We start from the raw sequence: 22,329 nt of genomic DNA on the forward strand, positions 1-22,329 counted from the left end.
CAACCTTTTTGGGGAGGGATTTCCACAACCTAGACATGACTACCACAAATGCAATGCTCTCTCCTTTGCCTGGGAGTAATATAGTAGATGAGATGGAACAGACAAGAGAGCTTCCAGACTTTACCTTTGTGATCAGGCAGCTTTGAACAAGAGAAGACAGTCCTTCTGATATCTTGGTCCCAAACTGTCAAAGGCCTTAAAAGGTCATGAGAACTGGTCTCAAAGAAATGGACAGCCAGTGTAATTGCTTTAAAAGGGGAGTTACATGCTCCCAATAGGCAGCTTTAATTAACAACCTCTATGCTATGTTACTGATGAATTAAATTTCTGCATAGGGCAGACTACATACTCCAGACATGATATTAAGGCACGTGTTAACATGGGCAGAACTGAGACTTGAAGAAACAGATGAAACTGGTACTCTAGCCCAAGTTGGGCAAAGACGCCTTTGAGAACACTAACACTTGTCATTAGGGCATCCAGGGTTAAGGTCAGAAACACCCACAGACTATGAACCTGTGGCTTCAGGTTCATATAGTCTCATCCAACATAGAATGGATCCTTGTCCCTGGTCATGAGTTCTACAGAACAGATGTCCCTCCGTCTTGTCTGGATTAAGATTCAATTTCTTTGCCCACACCCAGCCCCAAGATCTCTTCCTAGGCTGCAAGGAGAGATGGAGGCAAAGAAAAACACAGAGACAGACAGACACAGACAGACAGACAGACAGACAGACTGTGTGTGTGTGTGTGTGTGTGTGTGTGTGATCCAGATACCAAAGACATTGCACTTCAAATCCCTGGACAATTTCTCCCACCAGTTTTATACAGAATTTTAAGCAGCTTAGGAGACAAAATAGGTATCATAAATCAGGGATAGGGAAGCTTTGGCTAGCCAGATGTTGCTGGACTCCCATCAGCCCCAACCAGTCACAGGCCAGCCATAGACCCAGTACTATCTTCTGGAAACAACTGTCTAGGAAGGTCAGGTATCAAATAAACACCTTCAAATTCCATTCTGGGAAGCCATTCCAAGATACCGTAAGTGATTGTTTACATGAATTTCACGAATAAATAAAATATCAAAAGCTGCTGAGTGAGGTCCAGCGGAAGAGGAATGTTCTTCTCTTTTTTGATTTCCAGACTAGGGAACTTTCAGTCTGCAGTTACATGTTAACTGTAACATTTCTTCAGGATTCTGTATTAGTACAGTGGTACCTCGGGTTTAATACTTAATTCAGTCCGGAGGTCTGTACTTAACCTGAAACTGTTCTTAACCTGAAGCACCACTTTAGCTAATGGGGCCTCCTGCTGCCGCCGCGCTGCCGGAGCACGATTTCTGTACTTATCCTGAAGCAAAGTTCTTAACCTGAAGCACTATTTCTGGCTTAGTGGAGTGTGTAACCTGAAGCTATGTAACCCGAGGTACCTCTGTACACACTCAGAAAACTCTGAAGTGTAAGAATTCACATACTAAACTACACTGCCAGTTACTGAAACTATCTGGACAAAATGAATGATTTAAATCATTTCAAAGGAATATGGCCGTAAATAAACTTAAAGAACATTCTAAGGAGCAGCAGACTAAGTCATAAAGGATAGCAAAGAGACTTCAGAAAAGCATAGGAATTGCTTTACTGCTAAAACAGGAAATCTAGAAATATGTTATCTGAAAAAGGGAAACACACATATTGCTAACCCTAAGTCAACAAACTTGGAGAGGGGGTCATTTTGGCAATATCTGGAGGTGAGGGATGTAAACTTACCAATAGGGTCAGTGCTCCAGTATTTTATCAGGTCACAAACAACTCATGAACTCCCTCCTGTACATCTGACATTGTTATTTTTATCATGCTTTCTTTAAACCACAGTTTCCTATTATATCTGAATTGGGAAATTCTGCTTTAACCTCAGCTTACAAGCCAGATATGAAACAAAGTCCTGCTGAGTAGCACTACCACAGCAAATACATGGTGGTAAAAAAAACTCATTTAGTGTGAACCTCTACCACACTGAGAAATATCCCATTGCTAAAAAGAGCACTATGATGAAGTGGCAGAAGAATTACCAGTATTGTTGAAGCTTTACCAAATGTTTCTACCAATTCAATACAACACTTGCCTTGGAAGGTTGTGTAGTAGCAGTAGTTTCAGGAGGAGCTTCTGGTAAAGGAATACTATCAATAAGATCCAGAATACATTTCAATTTCTCATCTGAGATATTGAAAGACAGTAGTGGCAGTTCACCAAACATTTTGTACCTATAACACAAAGAGACAAAGCAATTAGAAAACAAAGGGGGCCATGTACTAGGGAATTAAGTAGTGGTTCCAGGTTGGCATATATGATTTTTAAAAAGAACAATTAACATTGAAACAGGTGTGCCAACTTGAATAAAATATTGGGGGGCAGGTAAGCCTCACCCCACATAATTGACATGACACTCACATACCATTTGAATGGCAATGCCTATTAACGTGGGGGAGCTGGCCCCCTCAATTTTTGGGGGGGAGGGGGCAAAAGGACCTCAGCCCTACCTATGCATTGAAATAAATATCTGAAAGACATAATAAAAATGGAACATGCACCGATCAGCTTGCACCGATCAGCTCTGCCAAAGTTTAAATGTTATTTTATTTGCATTTATTTAAAACTTACATCCTTTCTGTCAAGGAATTCAGGGCAGCAGTTTCAAAGAAATTGTTGTCAGGCAAAACAGTTTTTGACAATGTCCCTCAACAAATACTTCTGAGTAAACTTAGGAGTCATGGGATAAGAGCTCTTCTAGAGAATAGCTCTTAAAGAACAGGAAGCTGAAAATAAATGGTCTGTTCTCAAAGTGAAGGACAATGGAAGCAGTGACTGTGCTCCCTACCAAGCCAGCAATCTGAAAATTCACTTAACAGCAAGAATGTCATACTTGGGCATTCTTGCATCTGTTACAACCATTGCTCTGCTCAGTTCCATTTTCACATCCAGAGGCTGTATGATATGCTGAGATGAGGATCGTAAGTTTCGAGCTTCCTCCCAGTTTTCATCTAAAGACAGAAAATATGTCTATTACAATGTTTGAGTCTCAGTTTCATGCGCATTTTTCCTAAAGCCTGCATACACACCAAAGCACGTGTTGTTTTAAAGAGATGATGGACCACTTCACAAATTTATTTGATAATTAATTCTAGTAGTATTTTTTTGTTACTGTAAAGTCAAAATGCATGGGTGCATCTAGATGTGTAAGTGGTGTGCATATCATTTAAGTTATTTTCTTGATCCTTGTGATAATTATAAACTGATAATTATCTGCTGATAGGCATTTAAGACTATAGGAGCCTGTTTTCTGAATTCTACTCTTGATGGCGAGCTATATTCTTCCCTTAAAAGGCTATGTAAAACAGCTGGGAATCTAGTAAACTTATCTAGAGGTCAGGTGGTGTTCAGGTGGGCTGATGAAAGGGTCAACCATGGTTAAGTTGTAATTAATCTAATACTGTATACTGTACATCTTTTCCCCTCATTGAACCAATGTATTGTATTTTTCCTGCACACATTATTCCCCCCCCCCCATTTTCTCAAGATTCTTTTATGTTTTTTGATCCTCTTTGATATTTAAGCATACATCTTTAGTGAACTAAGATGCAATCACTGGTCTTTTGCACATGTAATTAAAGTATTTTTCCCAAATGAATTTTAGGCTATTGGGTCCTGTTTGGTCACCATCCTCTTGCTCACTGGGGTGATGTAAAGATCTCTCTCATTTTCACTTTCATGCACATACTACTATTTGTTTTTTAAATGCCAGGTAAATAAATATAAAGCATCAGAAATTTTTAAAATCAGATAAAACCCGACAACATGCACTGAACAATAGTGATCATACTGTTGGAATCAGACTAACAGTAAATTATGCTAAACCTGTCATACTTTTTAATGTGTGTGTGTGTGTGTGTGTGTGTGTGTGTGTGTAGCATTGATTTATATGAATAATTACCATGTCTGCTATAAAGAAGTTGTATGCTGCTGAGCTGAATGTCAAACATATCATATGCTCTTGACATAATATCTTCAAGAGTGTTTTCACCAATTTTGATATTGCACATGTCAGACCGACTTTTACTTGTCATCTTAAAAAGAAAATAACAGCAATAATTAGTTGTTAGTTTTTCAAATATGCATCTTTAAGTATTTATTGAAATAAAGCTTACTTTTAAACTGTCCCCCAAGAACAAAACCCTGTAAGACTTTTCCAGACTTCTTGACGATCTAATGAGATATTCTGTACTGATAATTAAAGACAGAATATCAAAAGGAAATTTTAGGAAATACAATGAACCATTAAGAAACAGTACAGTTGGTTCTTACCTGAACTGTAGATTTGGGAGGGATAGCTGGGCTATCGGGTTGGGTTTACGCTCCAAGCCAATGACAAGGCAGGAAGAAAGTATTCTTCAGGGATGTGGTTGGCTCTCAATCAGTTTTACTGACTTGTGAAGCTCAATAGTCATCGGAGCAACACAGTAAGGGTATGTAAAATGATAGTAAACTCTCATCCCAATAAGGAAAAACTAAGAACTATAGGAAAAACATCTAGACCATCCAATACAAACTTATAGGCCATTGCAGCCACACCAGAGTGAGGTCCCGATAGTCCAGTGACCCCTCCCAAATCTACAGTTCAGGTAAGAACCAACTATATTATTTCAGGAGGGTGTCACTGGGCTAGCGCGTTGGGACGTACCACAGCATACCCAACTAAGGCGGTTCCCAACTGCAGTGGGAAGTACTAAGGTGGAAGAACTTGCTGCAGATTCATAAAGCTGAAGGCAACCTCGGCTGAAGCATAAGCCTCCATCGTGAATGTAGTAAGAGATGGCAAAGTGGCTGCCCGACAGATATCAATCAAAGGGTTGTCAGCAGAGAAAGCTGCCTAACTAGCTGTTGCCCTAGTAGAATGAGCTGTAATAGAAGATGGTGGAGGAAGTTTCAAAGCTCCCCGTGCCTTCACACTACAAGCTTTAAACCACCTAGATAAGATGGAAGAGCAAACTTTTTTGCAAGGGAGTGGTATTAAAGGAAGCAAACAAGGAGTCAGTTAATCTACACTCTTTTGTCCTGGCTATGTACACCTCGAAGGTCCACCACAAATCTAACAAATGCCAGACCTTTTCCAATGAGTGAGAAAGGCTGGGATAAAACATAAGGAGAATCTCGACAGAACTTTGGGTAGGAAGAAGGGCTCAGTTCTCAAAACCACCCTGCCCTTAAAGAAAACACATAAATGCTTTTCTGAGGAATGCCTCCAACCCAGATCCTCTAAGAACAGAAGTAACAGCTAATAGAAAGAGAACTTTGAGGATAAGACTGCATCATCCACCTGATAAGTCTACTATTCAGGTAAGACCAATCATCCAATTATTACAGTGAACGATGAAGTCTTCAGACTGGGACATACCACAACGATTCCCAACTGGGCAGGACCCAACTGCAGTCGAGCTAACTATAAAACCTGATGAAGAATTGTGCAGCCAAAGGCTGCATCACTTGAGGATAATAGATCTAGTTTGCAATGCCTAGAGAAAGTACTTGCCGATGCCCAATTAGCTGCTTTGCAGATATCCAGGAGAGGCATATTGGCAGCAAAGGCCACTGACATAGATGCTGATCTGGTAGAGTGTGGTAATATAAGTGATGGAAAAGGTAACTTGAGAGACTCATAAGCCAAAGATATACAAGCACATAGGCATCTGGATAATGTGGCAGGTGAAACTTTCTTTCCCAGAGATGGATCAGGCTCCCAATGATTGAGCCACAATGTGCAGCAAACAACAGCTTGTGCTGTCATGGCTTGAGCTGGAAATTGAGTAGCATCCAGAGTGGCATCAACAATAAAGGCTGCCACCCTGGATTTTTTTTGGAGGGGGGTGTCACCTACCCCTGGCAGGATCCTGCTGTGGGTTATTCAGTAATTCATCAACCCAAAATGATAGATGCCCTTGAGAAAAAGGAGGCAGTACAAGCTGCTCTAAAAGAAGAAGCAGTAGCCTTATAAACTCTGCGTAAGGCAAAGTATATGAGACTCTCTGTGGTGTCCTTCAGTTGAGAATCCCCTTCACAAGCAAAGAGATTTTAAAGAAGACATAAATTCAGGGTTCAGAATAACATATTTAGTCACAATCTGGACCACTTTTTAAACTGAGGGTGGAGTGGGGTATCCTGCTCCAATTTAGCCAACTTTTAAAACAGAGTGGAGGTTGGAATAAACTTGGAAGAGGACTGTGGCCCTGTGAGCACTGCAGTTCCCTTAGAAGGAGGGGGGGCTTCTTGAGGGGGAGACTAAACCTAGAGCAGCCAAGGCTCTGCAAAGTAATCGCATATAACGAGCATCCTGAAAACGATGGTGCAATTGCTGTTCCTCAGCGACCTTACCATCACTCCGCACACTCTCTTCCAACTCAAGGAAGCAGCCTTTCCCAGGAGACTGCATAGCCAATGAGGCAAACACTTTCCCTGCTGTGCCACCTGGGGGCAAGACACATGGACTGGGAGAGCCAAGAGACATACCACCATGACCATCAGGCAACGGGGCATCTGGGAAGGAGGGTTTTCTCTTACGGTTGCTTCTGCTTCCCAAATTGAGAAGGGGAGCTATGTCACATCTCACAAGCAATTGATGCAATTAAGGCATTCTTGATCTGACTAACTGAGAATTCAAATGCAACCCCCCTGATGTATTTGGGTGGAATGAAAGGCCGTCACTGTTCTCTCCATCTCTGTATTGGAGAAACAGCCAGTGTAAAATTTCAAAGAGATCGGATCATTGGTTATGGAAGGGGGGGGGGGATGTACAGAAGGCAGAGGATCTCAAGAGGGACAGAAATGCAGATTTCACGAAACTTTGAAGTGCTATAAAATCAAAACCACTTGTGATAGAGGAAAAAAAATTAAGGGGGTTTCTTTCAACCATAAGGGATGAGTGCACATCAAGTTTCATCAAAATCTGAGACAGTAGGCGGTGAAACCCATGTTTTGCATTGATTTGATGTGGAATGACCCTTAGGCCAGACTGATCAGACAGATAATGGATAGAAAAGTAGACCAGAAGGAAAAGTTCAGTAGACTGGGAGGAGACATTGCTCAGCAGCTCGTGAGGAGAATCAAGGGACAAACTTGGAGGCTGCCGACCGGGAGAAATAAAGCTCTGGAGAGACTGGTGCTGAGGCCACAGACCTTTTCCTGTAACAGTTACCTCCTCAAATGCTCCTTCTTCTCTTTCCCACCCAAAAGAGCAGATGAAAAAAACAGCCGCCACCAATCCAAGCAAAGGGAGGGTGGAACTTAAATGGTGGGAAAACAGAATACAGAGAGAATCTGAGGCAAGTGTTTTTTGTTTTTTTTCTTAGGAAAAGGAAAGAGACGGAGGGAATATGAAGTAAATATTTTTGTCTTTTGTTTTTCCTTAGGAAAGGAATGATGGGCAACTGTTATCAGCAGAGCCAAAAAGAGATTAGGAGAAGTTAAAATTTAAAAGATAGTGATAAAAGGTTAAGTAAATATTACAGAAAGAATGGGAGTGAAGCGGAAGTGATCTGCTTGTTGAAGGCAGGAGAAAAAAGCTGACTGGGAGCTAACCACATCCCTGAAGAATTCTTTCCTCCTGCCTCATCATCAGGGCGGAGCCTAAGCCCAACTCAGGAGCCCAGAAACACCCTCCTGAAATGATACGCCTACTAGATAAAAATTCTTTTTCACTCCAATTATTCTTTTTTATTAAGAAACACTGGGGGGAGGGGGCTCTAGAAGACACAGGATAAAACACACACTCTTAAAAAAAACACAAACTGAGAAACATTGAAGCAGGAATGAAGAGACAGAGAATGTTCTGAGTACAGATTCAGTAGAGGCAAAATCAGAAACTGGCTTCCAAGGAGGGAGGGATATTCAAAATTCTGTTGGAGCTGCAATTCTGCTTGCTATTGCTAGATGGCACTGAATTCCCATTTTAAGTCATCACCACATGCACAATTGTAACTATCCACATATCGGGTACAATAAAATACAAGTCATAATTAGGAGATGAATAATAAGTGTTAAATAGTTGATATTTCTGAGAATTTTACCTTTAAGTTACCAAGGTCCAAAAGTAACTTATTTGATGTTGGTTCATAGAATCCACCATGTGGTACAATGATATAAGAAGCCATAAGATTTATTCTTAAATCTAGAACCTTCTGCGTTTCTATAATATACACTAAGCCTAGAAAACCACAAGAAAAGCATGAGAATTAAGAAGGATCACAAGAACACTGTATTTATGAGTGAATAAATTTAAGCAAAACAAAGACCTTCTATACCAGAGATGGAGAACTTGATCTGACTGGTGGGCCACACCTCTCCCATCCCTGCAGACCAAGTTTGACAGCTGGGTGGGGCAAAGGCAGGTATCCAGCATTTTGCAGCTGTCACCAATCAGCTGACTGATTTTGCCTACAAAGCTTCTTTTAAGGAAGCTGCCTATTTACCTGCCCCACACTTGATGTCATATATGACACTCGGCATAAGGCAGATGTATGTGGCTTAGAGAAAACAGCCTCCTCCACTAAAGGGGAGACCTGGAGGGTTTAACAAGGCTGATGGGCTGGAAGTGTCTCCTCACCATTCTACACAGCGCAACAGTATTACATGAGTTTCAGATGCAGATATTTGAAAAATAAGGCCAATTCATATACCCTTAAAAATTCCATGAAGAACTTAGCCATGTTAAGATAATCTCCACATAGTGAGAACTACCCATGTACACTACGCAGTACAAAGTTGGCACTAGTGCTCATTGTGCTATGAATACACAGAATTTAGTCTTTCAAAAACTTATTCCAAGTGGTTGATGTTTACCTGTTGCTGTCTTTTCACGAAATTCTTCTAGCTTTGTTAAAGTTGCTGATGTTAGTTGCTCTAAATGAACATCACTTGGAGGTCGAAAGAAATCTACTATGCTGTTCACAGTCATCTGAAAAAGTATAAAAGGTCAGGAAAATGTATTGCTAATGTAATATATAATTTAATTTTTGAAAACTTCTAGAACTCATTTCTACTTACTGCATCATATATTATTTCCAAAGGCTGTGACTCTATTCTTAGTTTTTGATTGGCAGTCTCATCTAAGGGATTGGTCTCAAACATAATGGTGAAGAGTGATGCACTGTGCTTTGAATGGACTGTGTGAGATGACAGTAAGCAAGGTACTGTTTTTTCCCGAGCCATGCCTTCAACTTCAAATGCACTTACACTAGATTCAAATCTGTGTAAAACACATTATGAAAATTACATGAGCATATATACATACAGTTGTACCAACAAAGGATTGGGGTTTTGCTATGGGGCTTTTTTTTCAATAAAAGGTAAAGGTAAAGGACCCCTGACAGTTAAGTCCTGTCGCAGATGACTCTTGGTTATATTGCCCTTAAAAAAAAAAAAAAAGCTTTACAATATTACCATCCCATGATTTGATGAGTAGATGGTAATATATAAAAGTGTGATTGGAAACCATGATAACAGATATTAGAGACACAAAAAGAAGAATATAGCTCCATGATATACTGCTGAAACAAGGTATGTGTTCAGCAGGGGGACTAAAGCATACGTGGGAAACAGGACTTGGAAATGAAAATATAGGATGAATCTTGGGAGTAAGCTGTTGGGGGACACATTTGCCTATAAAACTGTATCAAGCAGCATCAAGGAAACAATGCTGAAGATAATGCAGACATGGCACTTAACCTCACATGAAAAGGACGATTGGTCTTACCTGAAGCAGAGATTTAGTAGGTTGCAGATTATCCAAGTGGGTTGGGTTACTACCCTCTTCACATGACAGAGGCAGGAGAGCAAAGAACTCTGGGAGACAGGCACAATCCCCTTAGTTTCTTCAGTTTCGCCCAGCAGCATCAGATATTGTACATATCAGGAAAGGAATCTGTACATATCTGCCTACCTCACTACTGGCTCAGCTCAAATAAAATAATGGAAAGAGTTAACACTAACAATGTAACAGAAAAGGAAAGAAGCAAGGAACTGCAGACCACTATAGGGATGGGCCCCTTTCAAATCATCAGCAACCTACTAAACCAGTCATCCTATTTACAGTGGTTGCTGATGATCCAAATGTGTCGGGACATACCACAGCTTTCTCCAACTTAAGTTATAGTATCTAAACCACTTGATGAAGGACCGTGCGGCCGAAAGCAGCATCAGCCAAAGCGAGAAGGGCCATTCTGTAATGCCTGGTGAATGTACTTGGTGAAGACCAAGTAGCTGCTTTACAAATGGAAGTAATAGTAATGGAATATTAACGGCAAAAGTAGCCAAAGCTGCTGCTGACCTAATAGAATGAGCCAATGTATGTGTTGGCTGTGGTAACTTAAGTGACTCGTATGATAGAGAAATACAAGCCCAAATCCACCTCGCATGGGTGAAGCGTGTAACTTTCTTTCTCATACTTGATAGATGTAAGAATACAAATAGGTAATCAGTGGATCTAATGTCCTTTGCTATCTGAATGTACACCTTCAGTACACGGCAAACATAATAATAATAATAATAATAATAATAATAATAATAATAATAATATCTTTATTGTCATTGCCCCCCTTCGGGGACAACGAAATTACTTGACTGCTCCATAAAAACACTAATTAATCAATACAGTATAATACAGCAAGGGAGATTAGATGACTTTCAAAGTCCGGGCTTCCCATTCAGGGCCGAGATCGCTCTGGAGAAGAAGCTGTTCTTAAGACGGCTCGTTCTTGTCTTCATCGTCCTGTATCTCCGTCCCAACGGCAAGAGCTCGAAGAGACAGTGACCAGGATGCGATGGATCTTTTACTATGTCCAGTGCCTTCCTATGGCACCTTGTGGCATAAATCTGCTCTAAGGTGGAGAGTGGGCAGCCAACAATGCTCTCTGCTGCCTTAACAACCCTGCACAACCCCATCCTGTCCTGGGTAGTACATCCAAGGAATGCCATGCTTTCTCCTTCGGATGCTTAGAATCTGGGCAAAAGATTGGTAGCACCAATTCCTGCTGGACATGGAAATGTGAAAGTACCTTTGGCAGAAATGAAGGGTCTGTTCAGAGGACCACCTTATATTTGTGAAAGATGCATAGATGTTTTGCCACTGACAAGGCAGATAACTCTGATATACGACGTGTAGAGGTGATGGCCACCAAGAACAGTACTTTGAAGCATTCCTGAATCACAAGGAAGACCTGCCTGTTGAGCATCCATTCCCTCGCAATATGCTCTGCTGTGATACTGAGAATATTCCTTTCTGCCCAACTGAATAGGAGTGATGATTCTCTCTGTAGGCATGCCAATTTTGTTCCACCTTGATGACAGATGTGACTTGGCAGTGGAGTTGTTGGTGCGTAGCAGCACATGATCGATGCTCAGGAACTGAACAAAATGGACCAATGCTAACCAGGCTGCCCTCAGCTCCAATCAATTTTTGGAGTGCACCTGCTCTGGTGTAGTTCATAGCCTCTGCATGAAGTGCCTTTGGCAATGCACACCCCAACCCTGCAAACTGGCATCTGTTGTGATCACAGTTCCTTGGTGAACTTCGCCAAGTGAAAAGGAGTTCCCTTCTGAAGATTTGATTCCACTGTCCACCATCTCATGGACAAATTGAGTAGTGGAGGTAACTTGAGCACCTTGTGATGGTTATGTGTAATTACCCATTGATAGGGAAGCAGAGGACGCGGGTGGTACTGTGGGTTAAATCACAGAGCCTAGGACTTGCCGATCAGAAGGTCGGCGGTTCGAATCCCCGCGACGGGGTGAGCTCCCGTTGCTCAGTCCCTGCTCCTGCCAACCTAGCAGTTCGAAAGCACGTCAAAGTGCAAGTAGATAAATAGGTACCGCTCCGGCGGGAAGGTAAACGGTGTTTCTGTACACTGCTCTGGTTCGCCAGAAGCAGCTTAGTCATGCTGGCCACATGACCTGGAAGCTGTATGCCGGCTCCCTCGGCCAATAAAGCGAGATGAGTGCCGCAACCCCAGAGTCGGTCATGACTGGACCTAATGGTCAAGGGTCCCTTTACCTTTACCCTTTAGGGAAGCAGAAACCATTGAAAGAGATGGGCATGATGTCTTACCCACAGCGCAATCTGCGAAGCTAACATACAAAGACCCAAAATTTCCAACAGACGCTTGATGTCATGTCCTTGGACAATCTCAGCAGAGATTACACCACCTTGATCTTGATTATGCGCTCTGGCAGCAGAGCCACCAACCCCCGAACTGTATCCAGCATGGCTCCCAGATGGATAATCTGCCGTGATGGAACAAGGCAGCTTTTTTCCTTGTTTATCAAGAATCCATGTGACTGAAGGGCCATCATCACTGCCTGGAGATGATCCTGAGCTCCTTGTAGTGTTCTTGCCCTCACAAGAAGGTCGTCCATGTACAGATACACATGATTCCCTTGAAGGTACAAATGTGCCACTAGCGTGACCATCACTTTGGACAAAATTCTCGGCGAGGAAGCCAAGCTAAAAGGAAGAGCGAGGAATTGCAATGAAGATTGCCTAAAGCAAACCTCAGGAACTGCTATTGATAGGAATGCATTGGAACTGGAGGCAGGCATCCTGGAGATCTATGGGCAAAAGATAATCGCCCACATGGAGCGCTTCTCTGATGAAACTGAGAGATTCTATCTTGAACTTCTTGTAAACCACTCAGCGATTGAGGAATTTGAGATTCAGCACTGGCCTTCACTTCTTGTGGCCTTTTTGGAGGGATGGTTCAGTAAGGTCCTTGAATTTGCTGTTCTGCTGAGACTGGACCAATGGGTCCCATGTTCAGTAGGTCAAACTTGAAAGTCCAAACTGCTTCCCAATGCTCTGGATGCTTTGGATGTGGTGATGGAATTAAGCGGGATGGGGGAGTCACAGTAAGTTCTATGCTGTAACCCTGCAAAATGGTCTCTAGAACCCTCTGGTTCATAACTGACTGTTGCCAAGCAGGGAGAAATTTCTTCAGTCGACCCCCCACCTGGCTATCCAGTCATTGGCTTTGGTTTTTTTGTGTTTGGGGGACCAGCAGAGCTGGAGAAACACTGGGAGCCCTGTCTGCCTTTGAATCTAGGTTTGAACTCCTGTGGCCTAAACCTGAAGTCCCTTTGCTGATTTTGATTACAGAAGGTGCAGAAGGACTGAGGCTGGTGAAAATATGGGAAGAAACACCTGGCATGTCTCCTATTCTCCTTCTGACTCATTACCTTTCTTTCATCTTTAGATTCAATAAGCACATCCTTCAATGCCCCATCCTCAAACTGGTGTGTCCCCCCCCCCCACACACACAAAGGAAACAGTGGCCAAATTGACTTTAGATGCCGCATCCGCCTGCCAATTTTTTAACCATAAGGCATGCCACAATTTGAGGTGACATTGCCCTGGCAGAAAACTGAGTAGGCCATAACGGCTTGTGCCTTCAATAATTTATTTAAGGTCTGCTGGAGCCTCCAACCCAATCATGCATGCCCTTGCACAAGAGGAAGCTGTACACACCGCCCACATAAACAATGCTGTGGCGTCATGCACCTTATGCAAGGCAAAATCCAAACGCCTATCCATCATATCCCTCAGTTGAACATCCCCTTCCTCAGGCAATAAATTACAACTGGATGGCCTGCAGATGAAGTCTTAAGATATGCCATAAAATCTGGCTCCAGACAATAAAGCTTATCTGCCAAAGTGGTGCTCCTTCTAGACCAGTGATGGTGAAGCTTTTAGAGACCGAGTGCCCAACCTGCAACCCAAAACCCACTTATTTATCGCAAAGTGCCAACACGGCAATTTAACCAGAATACTGAGGTTTTTGTTTAGAAGGGGAGGTTGGCGCATCCATGTTGAGAGAGAGTGGAGAAATATACAAAAATTGGACTCAGTAAACTGCAGAGTGGTAACTTTCTCATCCTGTAAGGACCCATCACCCCATTCATCCTCCTCATCACAAGCAAATAGTTGAGAATGAGAGGATGGTAAAAGACCATCATGAGCCACCACCTCTTCCTCCGGTCTTTGAAAGGCATTAGGGGACGAGTCACCCACAGCCGTTTTAACCTTGGAGCTGTGTTTTTTAAGCAAGGAATTTGCATCATGGGCCTGAAAACCCATGTGAAGTTCTGAGGAAATAGAAGCAATGGAAGCATCCTTACTGATCAATCATGCCAGCAGCTAAGTGAAGGCTTGCAGAGTCTTGAGATAGGTGGCAGGCTGTGTGACATCCCCTGCCCCAGTTGACTAACTGAAAACCCCATGAACTCAGGTTCAGAACCAGAGGACATACTATCCGGTCTGAGTTTACCACATGGTGGCAGCAGAACCTCGCAATCCACTGTTGATGTTTTTTTGAGTCTGGGCAGGTACTTTCCCAACAATAGGACCAAGTGGAGTATTAGATCTTAACAGCAATCCAGAAGCATGATGTCGCCTGATATGCAAACCTTTAATAACCAATCTCTGCCACTTAAGCAATTCTGCAGACAGATCTATGTGCTTTGCCTTCTTCTTTGCCTTTTTTGGTGCCACATTAACAGGGCAATGCACAACCTCCATGGATTCCATTAGAGAGCGAGCTATTTAAGAGTGCAGTTGGCCCAAACACTACTGCACACTCTGAAAAACAGCACACAGCTGCGGACTGCTGAGGTAATGCCAAATACCGTATTGGTCCGAATATAAGTCACACTGTTTTTTCCAAATTCAGACAGAAAGGTTTATAATATATAAGTGCAGTTTATATTTGCGACCTTACGCTGCTGGCAGAGTGGCGTGGCTCCCTCCCACCCCCTCCGAGGGTAGCCCAGGAGCACGTGGCAATGGAGCGCAGCCCACCCACCACTCTCAAGCCTCCACTGGAAAGAACGGAGAAGGCCGCCACCAAAGCAGCGTGGCTCCCCCCACAGAAAGCAGCCCGTGTATTGTCTTTTTTTCTCCCCCGCCCCCTTCAATTTTAAAGATGCAGCTTAATTGCAGGTGCGGCTTATATTCTGGCGAATACGGTACTGTGGACACAGGCAGAAAGTCCTTCAGGTGACTTAAATGTGCATGCAGCGCAGTAGCAGTTGGCAACTCAGGAGGAGAAAAGCGGCTTCTGGTGTAGTGGAAGCAGCTGGTACTGCAATGGTAAACCAATGGCTGTTAAGAGGCCAAATGCTGAGTACGCAGCTGCGCTGCACAGCAGAGCGCGCTGGTCTGAAATCGGCCAATCAGGAGACTGCGGCAACCATTGGTGGTGGAAATTGATCCAAGCCACAAATGGAGAAATCAGGGGGGAGGGAATAGTTTGTCCAATCAGGAAAAATAAGAAATAGTAAAATAATAAACCCTTGCCAGCAGCAGAGGAAAAGGGAAGCAAAGGAACAGAAGGCAACCAAAAGTAATAGTGAAGCAGCAAAGTGAGTTTTTCTTTTTTTTACCTCAACAGAGGAAAGCAAACAAGAACTGAGATCGAAATCAACACACATAATCACAAAACAGTTAAGGAGAATAAGAGGGAACCAGAAAGAGAAGTTGAAAGTAAAGGAACTTAGCTGTGAAGTACAGAGAGAGCCTGGAGAAAATGTTCTGCTCCATCAGGCAGGAGAGAAGAAACTGAGGAGACTGTGCCCACCTACCAGTTTGTTGCTCTCCTAGCTTCCGTCACGTAAAGAGGGTAGTAACCCAACCCATTTGGATAATCAGCAACCACCGTAAATTAGTAACATTTTCCAAGTGCCATGCACTCTATAGCTTATTATGAAACTGGAAAATTTTAAAATTATGTTTTCAAATCAGAAGTATCAACTAATTTTGTTTCAAGGAATAAATATGAATGCAACAAATGCCTACCTTATTGCTTCAGCACCAGGTCGTTGAGTTACTGCTGTACGCAGATCAATTAGTGCAAGTTTCAGCAGCTCAGGTTTCTGATTGTTTTCCCTTATTGATACAGTCATGCTTAATAGTTTTACATAAAGTTTGATGGCTTCATACTGTACAAATTGACAAAAATATATCATGGCTAGCAAAATATATTAATAAAATACAAACTTGAATACAATTTTATAATATGAAATTAAGAATCCCATGACAGTAGGCTTGAACCAAAATAGGTTCCCTAACTGCTATTCCTAATTGCAGTAGCCTTTTTAGGAGGGGGGTTCAGGGGAGGTGAATGAAAACTTATCTTCATTCTTTTCTTTTTCTAACAGTTATAAAGGAACTTTCTGGGCGGAAGAAATATGGAAGTGGCAGAGTTCTAGTTGCCCCTTTTGCTAGAGAAGCAGGGCTTCTAGAGTTAAAGGGGCACAGAAGAAGAGCTGCTATTTCGACAAACATTTGGTTGCTTGCTTTCCCTCAAATTCCCCGACTTTGCCACATACCCTGAAATCACACCCTGGTTTCAGGATTTTGCTCACAAAAAATTCTGACAAGCCTAAAATTGGACAATAGTCTGACCCTGCAAAATATATATATATATGTGGCCAACATGTAAAATGTTTATATTGATAGCTGACTAATAAAATCAATTATACAAGCTTTTGAACAAACAGAAAGTAAAGGGGGAAATGCACCCTTCCTTTCAAACACACACACAAAAGATAAAAGGTCCAGTTGCAACTGCATTTTTTCACATGTATTTTAATGTGAAAATGCTGAACTGGATTTTTAAAAATCAGCTCACAATTCAAAAATTCATTGCACAGGAAGAGTTAGATATATGCCATGTATGTAATACTGTTAGACTAGCATATGACTGTAACTGCATCTAACATGAAAGATTTTGAGGAACAAAAATATTCAAACTGTATTCAGAATTTAAGGCATGCAAAATGTTTTTTTAAAACATGGCCTTCCAAATTTTATTTGACATGATACGACTCAAGTGAATTTCTACTAAAGTTAAAGCAGTGTTGCAGTGAAGTACACAGGTCAAAACTTCACACACACCCCTTATTACATGATGAGACAGTGCTACATCAGAAATAAAGAATTCACCAGACATTTTCTCCCTCTTCAGTTGCATTTGGAGAAAAACAGTAATCACCAGGTTAACACCTTAAAAATCACTGACATTGCCAAAAAAATGTATAAATGTATAAAACACAGAGTGATTGTTCTCCAGTATATTTACAACTATATATAGAATGTTTAGAGCACTTTTGTATGCAAATAGAGTGCATATATTGCTACCTCTGGGAGGTAGCCAGCACTACAGCTTTCTTGCATACTGATCACGTGAATTTGAAAACTTGAAAATCATTGTTCTTCTTTTGTAAGATACCATGACTTTAGATAAAGTCAAATGCTAGACTATACAAAGTGAATAATACCTACCGTTTTGGGCAATGTTGGATCAACAGCTGTTTCACTGTAACCAATTGCTGCATATAATTTATCCTTTTCTTGTGGGGTCATAAGCTGTTCAATGCCTACCATTTAAAACAATTATTATTATTATTATTATTATTATTATTATTATTATTATTAGATTTTATTAAATATTTTCTTATGTCACAAAACAAACAAACAAGGAAAAGTACATATAGTGTCTCAATTTTTGATTCATAGTGTCTTTTTCAGTTTGTTTACGTTTTGTATGACACACTATTGTCGTAGACATCATGGAGTTAATGCATTCAGTATAAAAAACACCTCAATTCTCATAATGCATCATGGCATACCTGACACACTACATCAATACATTGGTTTTTTATTATTATAATTTAGTAAAAGTTGTAAACACACCGCTTTCACTTATGCTACTTTGCCTTTCCATAGAGGCAATGTCATAAGACTGAAGACTTGGCATTTGATCTCAGAGCAAGTTCATTCAGCCACCAATTCAAAACCTTGCATTATCAAGGGTACAGAATAATGGATGAATCCAAATGTACTTTTCTGCCTCCTTCCATCACAGGAAGAGAACCTTTGGCTGTTCCCCAATGTGTCTGTCAGTCAGACTTGTATTATTTGTAGTGAATTGTCATTACAGGATAAATCACAAAAAAGTTAAAGTATATGAATTTTCAGAAGGAACAGATAATAGAGAGGTTCCTTTGGAGTGCTGATTTATTGCCTTCAAGCAATAGGAGGAATACTATCCCACTTCAAGGCGTCCTACTGCCCAAAAGAAAACTGCAAATAATCAAAATTTAAAATTGTAATGTTTCCTAAACTATTTAAATTTTAAAATCACCTTTGAAAACAATCAGATTGACCTTCTACAAAATTCTGAAATTAATGGAGGACTTTATTCCTTAAAAAATTGTAAAGGGCAATACATGTAACTGCAATTTACGCAAGGGTTACATTCCTGGAGGAAAGGCAAAATTGTGCAAAGTCAGAACAACCCCAGGAACTGTCCCCACTGTCTAGAATCTCATGAGACTGAGGCTGTCTGAGATCCTGTGAGACGCTGCAGGAGCCTCCCAGAGACCTCACACAACTGCCCCAGAGCTCAGTAAGCAAGCTGTTTCCATGGTTTTCCTTGCATGATCTCAAGAGAACTTGAGATTTCCTTGCAAGATCTCAAGAGCCTTTAAGGTTAGTAACCTAGGATCTCCCACCCCTTTCTATTTATTTTTTGGTGGTCTACATAAAGCTGTGATTGCATAAGTCAGTGTAAACTGTGATTGCCCTGTACAGAATATAATCACAATGTTTAGCAACAAAAACATTTATTACTGATTCTATCAGACAACAATCTCTATAGCTTCCAGTAAAAAGGCAGATGTCGTAAGTGGCTTCCACATTTAAGCTCCAAGTATTTAAATTAGTTACAGTGTTTGATAATACAGTGGTACCTCGGTTACATACGCTTCAGGTTACATACGCTTCAGGTTACAGACTCCGCTAACCCAGAAATAGTGTCTCGGGTTAAGAACTTTGTTTCAGGATGAGAATAGAAATCGCGCGGTGGCAGCAGGAGGCCCCATTGGCTAAAGTGGTACTTCAGCTTAAGAACGGACCTCCGGAATGAATTAAGTACTTAACCTGAGGTACCACTGTATAGCCATCTAAGAGTCATTTATTCTGCCTAGGCCTTTTGGCAAACACAACTATTTTGCTCTTATATCTAATAGATCAGCCTTCCTGCTTAGAATAAATTTCAAATTTAGATGGCAATATTCTTACACCTACTTCAGATAATGAAATAAGAGCCAAATTGTCTGCATAATTTGACTGCCAACTGGGGGATGGGGCCAAGAAAGCTACTGAAAGCCTTCATTTATGTAGAGATTAAACAATAGTGAGCCAAAAAGCAGTCTTGTATTACACCCCACATACAAATATTGAAGATACAAGAAAATCTGAAAGTCCAGCTCAAATTTTAACACCAGCAATAGAATACAGCTACCGTATAAGAAACAGCAGCGATTTACCTATTTAGCCTTCCTCTCTTTCTAATTATCATCCCATCTCTCTGCTGCCTTTTGCTTCTAAACTTTAGGGGCACACTATTCTTTCTGTTTTGATTTTCTTTCTTCTAGCTTGGGCCTGAATCTTCTGCAATATAGGTTTCGTTCCCTATACTCCACTGAAATGGCTCTTATGAAGATCAGTAAAGACTTTATTGCCAAATCAAAAGGCTTATATTCTATCCTTAATCTTTTTTTATTTCTGCAGTCTTTGATATGGTTGATCATGCTCTTTTGGTGGGTTTCTCAGTGACCTGGGATTTTGTGATACTAGTCTAAGGTGGGTTGCCTAGTATCTGTAGGCCATTCATTTATTGTTTCTACAGGTCATTCATCATTTACTTTTCTTGTTACAATTGGAGTTCCCCAAGGTTGTATTTTGGGTCTCTTTTTACGTTTCTTTTTACGTTTTAACCTTGGGCCAGCTTATTCATTCTCATGGGTTTCAATATCATTTGTACGCTGATGACATTCAACTCTATTTGTCAAATCCAGATCTTCCAGCATTCAGGAGCAGATTTTAAACTGTTTTGATATATAAACTTGGATGCTTCATTGTTGTGTGATACTTAATTCAGCTAAGGGTGAGCTGCTTTTTCCCCCTTCTACAAAATCTTCTCCATATGCGTTATATATATATATTGACAGTATTATTATTCTCCCATGGAGCAGGCATGTAGGCTGGGTTTCTATTTTTGTTTTCCACTAACAAGCATCCTTTTTATTGGGTGAAGGGAGTTACAAGACTGGCCCTTGGCTTTCCCTATTGCTAATAAAGTGGTGGCGGCCCCTCCCTCCAAGAAGCTGTTGCAAAACCTGCTTAACATCCAGAGTACAGGTCTTCTGATCCATTGTACTACTTTCGCCGTGGGACGGTGAGGAGGTGCCCGCCTGCGATTACTAGTTATGTATGACCCCTGTATGGCCATGTGAAGAACCCTTTCTTGCAACTGTTCCCACTTACAAGACTTTGAGCTTCCAGTAGATAACTAACTATAGAGCGATTTACTTGTTTCAACTGTGTATGACACTATTACTACATACATTATTGGCTGAGTTGTGCCACTAGTTGACTGTATGTCTATAAGCATCTCCAGGCTTTGATATGCATGTTGCACTTTAATTTGCTGAACTAAGTAAAATTGTCCTTTATATATGCAAGGCGGTTTGGTGTTTGGGTGATCACTAGGACTTGTTTCTTTGTAACATTGTTAGAATTTGTCCTTTTCTTTCTGTTTCTTCTACTTAAAACATTTATTTACCACTATGTCATTTTAAAAAAATTTATCAAAGCAGTTTACAGCAATAAAAATAACAACCATAAAAGTTAAGAGAGTTAAAAATAAACGTTAATTAACCATTGTGGAAGGATGTAATTTTAATTGCTTGCAAAGGCCTGGTGGAACAGAAAAGTTTTCAGCAGGCATTTAAAAACTGGCACAGAATGCATCCTATCCCTTTACCAAGAGATCCTTTGTACCAATTTTCAGACTGAGAGTACAAATCACCTCAAATTTGTAAGGAATTAAAATGCACTAAATATTCAGGGGAAATTCAGTAAATAAGCAGAAATTCAGCAAATACAACTTTCCTATTCACCTGTTACAGATATGCCCAATGGCTTTCTGACAGATAATTAATTTGGGTTTATATTCATCATGGAAAAAAGCGGTCTGAACAGTAACAGTAACAATAAATTAAATAGGTAGAAATCCAAATTTCAGCTTTTCCAGTCACCTGCTAAATATGGTTATGATTTATGTTCAATGTTGAGGACTTATAGGAAGGCTGGTACTGATACAGAATTTGAAGGTCTTGTATTAGGAAATAGAAATTCCAAGATTTTAAAAAAAACTTCAATTAAGAGTTAAATCTCTTAACATAAAGAACTCATTACGTTCTTAATAGTTGCAGCGCAATTGGATGGTCCCTGGATCTCCAGTCTACAAAAGGAGTTCTCTGCAGGGTTTGGCATCTAGTTGTTTTTTTAAAAATCAGGGTATTCCCCATAGCAACATTGCAAGATGCGAACTCCAGACTCTTTGATGGCATTTATACACCATTTGAAGACTTGTCAGTTTCAGCAGGCCTCTGTTGACAGCATATTATTCCCAACCTGTGCAATTTGGGAACATTCACAATATTCCTAAATCAAAATAGACATATACATACCTTTGGGTTCTTGTGTGGATTCTTTGCCTTTTCCTCCAGTCCAACCCCACATCCAACTAAACCAGCCACCAGAGTCTTCATCATCTTGTTTAGCCCCTGCTTTGAAAATCTTTAATCCAGCCTTAGTTGCCTATTACGCAAAACAACACAATCTTATTTAAAGTTTAACATTCAATATCTTTATTCAATAGAGCCAGTGTTTGTTTTCCTGGGGGGGAGGGAAAGTAGAACTCATCACAAAATAAATAAATAAATGGCTAGATAGAGAGATCGCGGGTGCAGTCGCTGTGCCACCCCCCACCCCCAGGCCGTGGCTAAATGTAAGAAATGATTAATAAACTCAAGCAGACAATGATCTGGGTTAGAAATGGTTAGAAATGGCCACAACTTAATTGATTAGAGATGTAGATGGATTTTTGGCTTGGGCATTGGGTGTATATATCTGTTCCAGTCCCCCCCCCCCATTAATTTAAAAAAGGTAAGGGAACTCAGTTCCCCCAAGTTCCTGCTTTAAAAAAATTGTTTCCTAGTAAACATGGCTAGGCTTGCACTGTGACTTCAGATTCCTACTATGCGCCTTTCACTAGGTGTCTGGTCCCTTGCTTCTTCAACCTTCGCTCAAGATGGCAATTTCCCTTGTTGTGAATCCACAAGAGCCAACACACACACACAAGGGCTACTTCAGAGGGTTTCCCCCTTTT

The 22,329-nt window shown here is 41.0% G+C and overlaps 1 protein-coding gene across 3 annotated transcripts in view; it reads right to left on the reverse strand.

Annotated features, from left to right (window-relative positions):
• Positions 1-22,329, reverse strand: part of VPS13A (vacuolar protein sorting 13 homolog A) — a 154,319-nt gene that overhangs the window by 89,105 nt on the left and 42,885 nt on the right. For all 3 annotated transcript variants that reach the window (XM_080972149.1, XM_080972148.1, XM_080972150.1), the window contains exons 15-23: positions 21,629-21,758; positions 17,373-17,467; positions 15,885-16,027; positions 9,089-9,290; positions 8,885-8,999; positions 8,113-8,249; positions 3,987-4,119; positions 2,919-3,036; positions 2,121-2,259 (exon numbers count right to left, since the gene is read on the reverse strand). In XM_080972149.1, the coding sequence (XP_080828275.1) occupies positions 2,121-2,259; positions 2,919-3,036; positions 3,987-4,119; positions 8,113-8,249; positions 8,885-8,999; positions 9,089-9,290; positions 15,885-16,027; positions 17,373-17,467; positions 21,629-21,758 (1,212 nt within the window). The remainder of the gene's footprint in view (positions 1-2,120; positions 2,260-2,918; positions 3,037-3,986; positions 4,120-8,112; positions 8,250-8,884; positions 9,000-9,088; positions 9,291-15,884; positions 16,028-17,372; positions 17,468-21,628; positions 21,759-22,329) is intronic.

This window comes from Podarcis pityusensis (genome assembly GCF_964106645.2).
Source record: "Podarcis pityusensis genome assembly, chromosome: 11".
In the NCBI taxonomy this organism is placed as follows: domain Eukaryota; kingdom Metazoa; phylum Chordata; class Lepidosauria; order Squamata; family Lacertidae; genus Podarcis; species Podarcis pityusensis.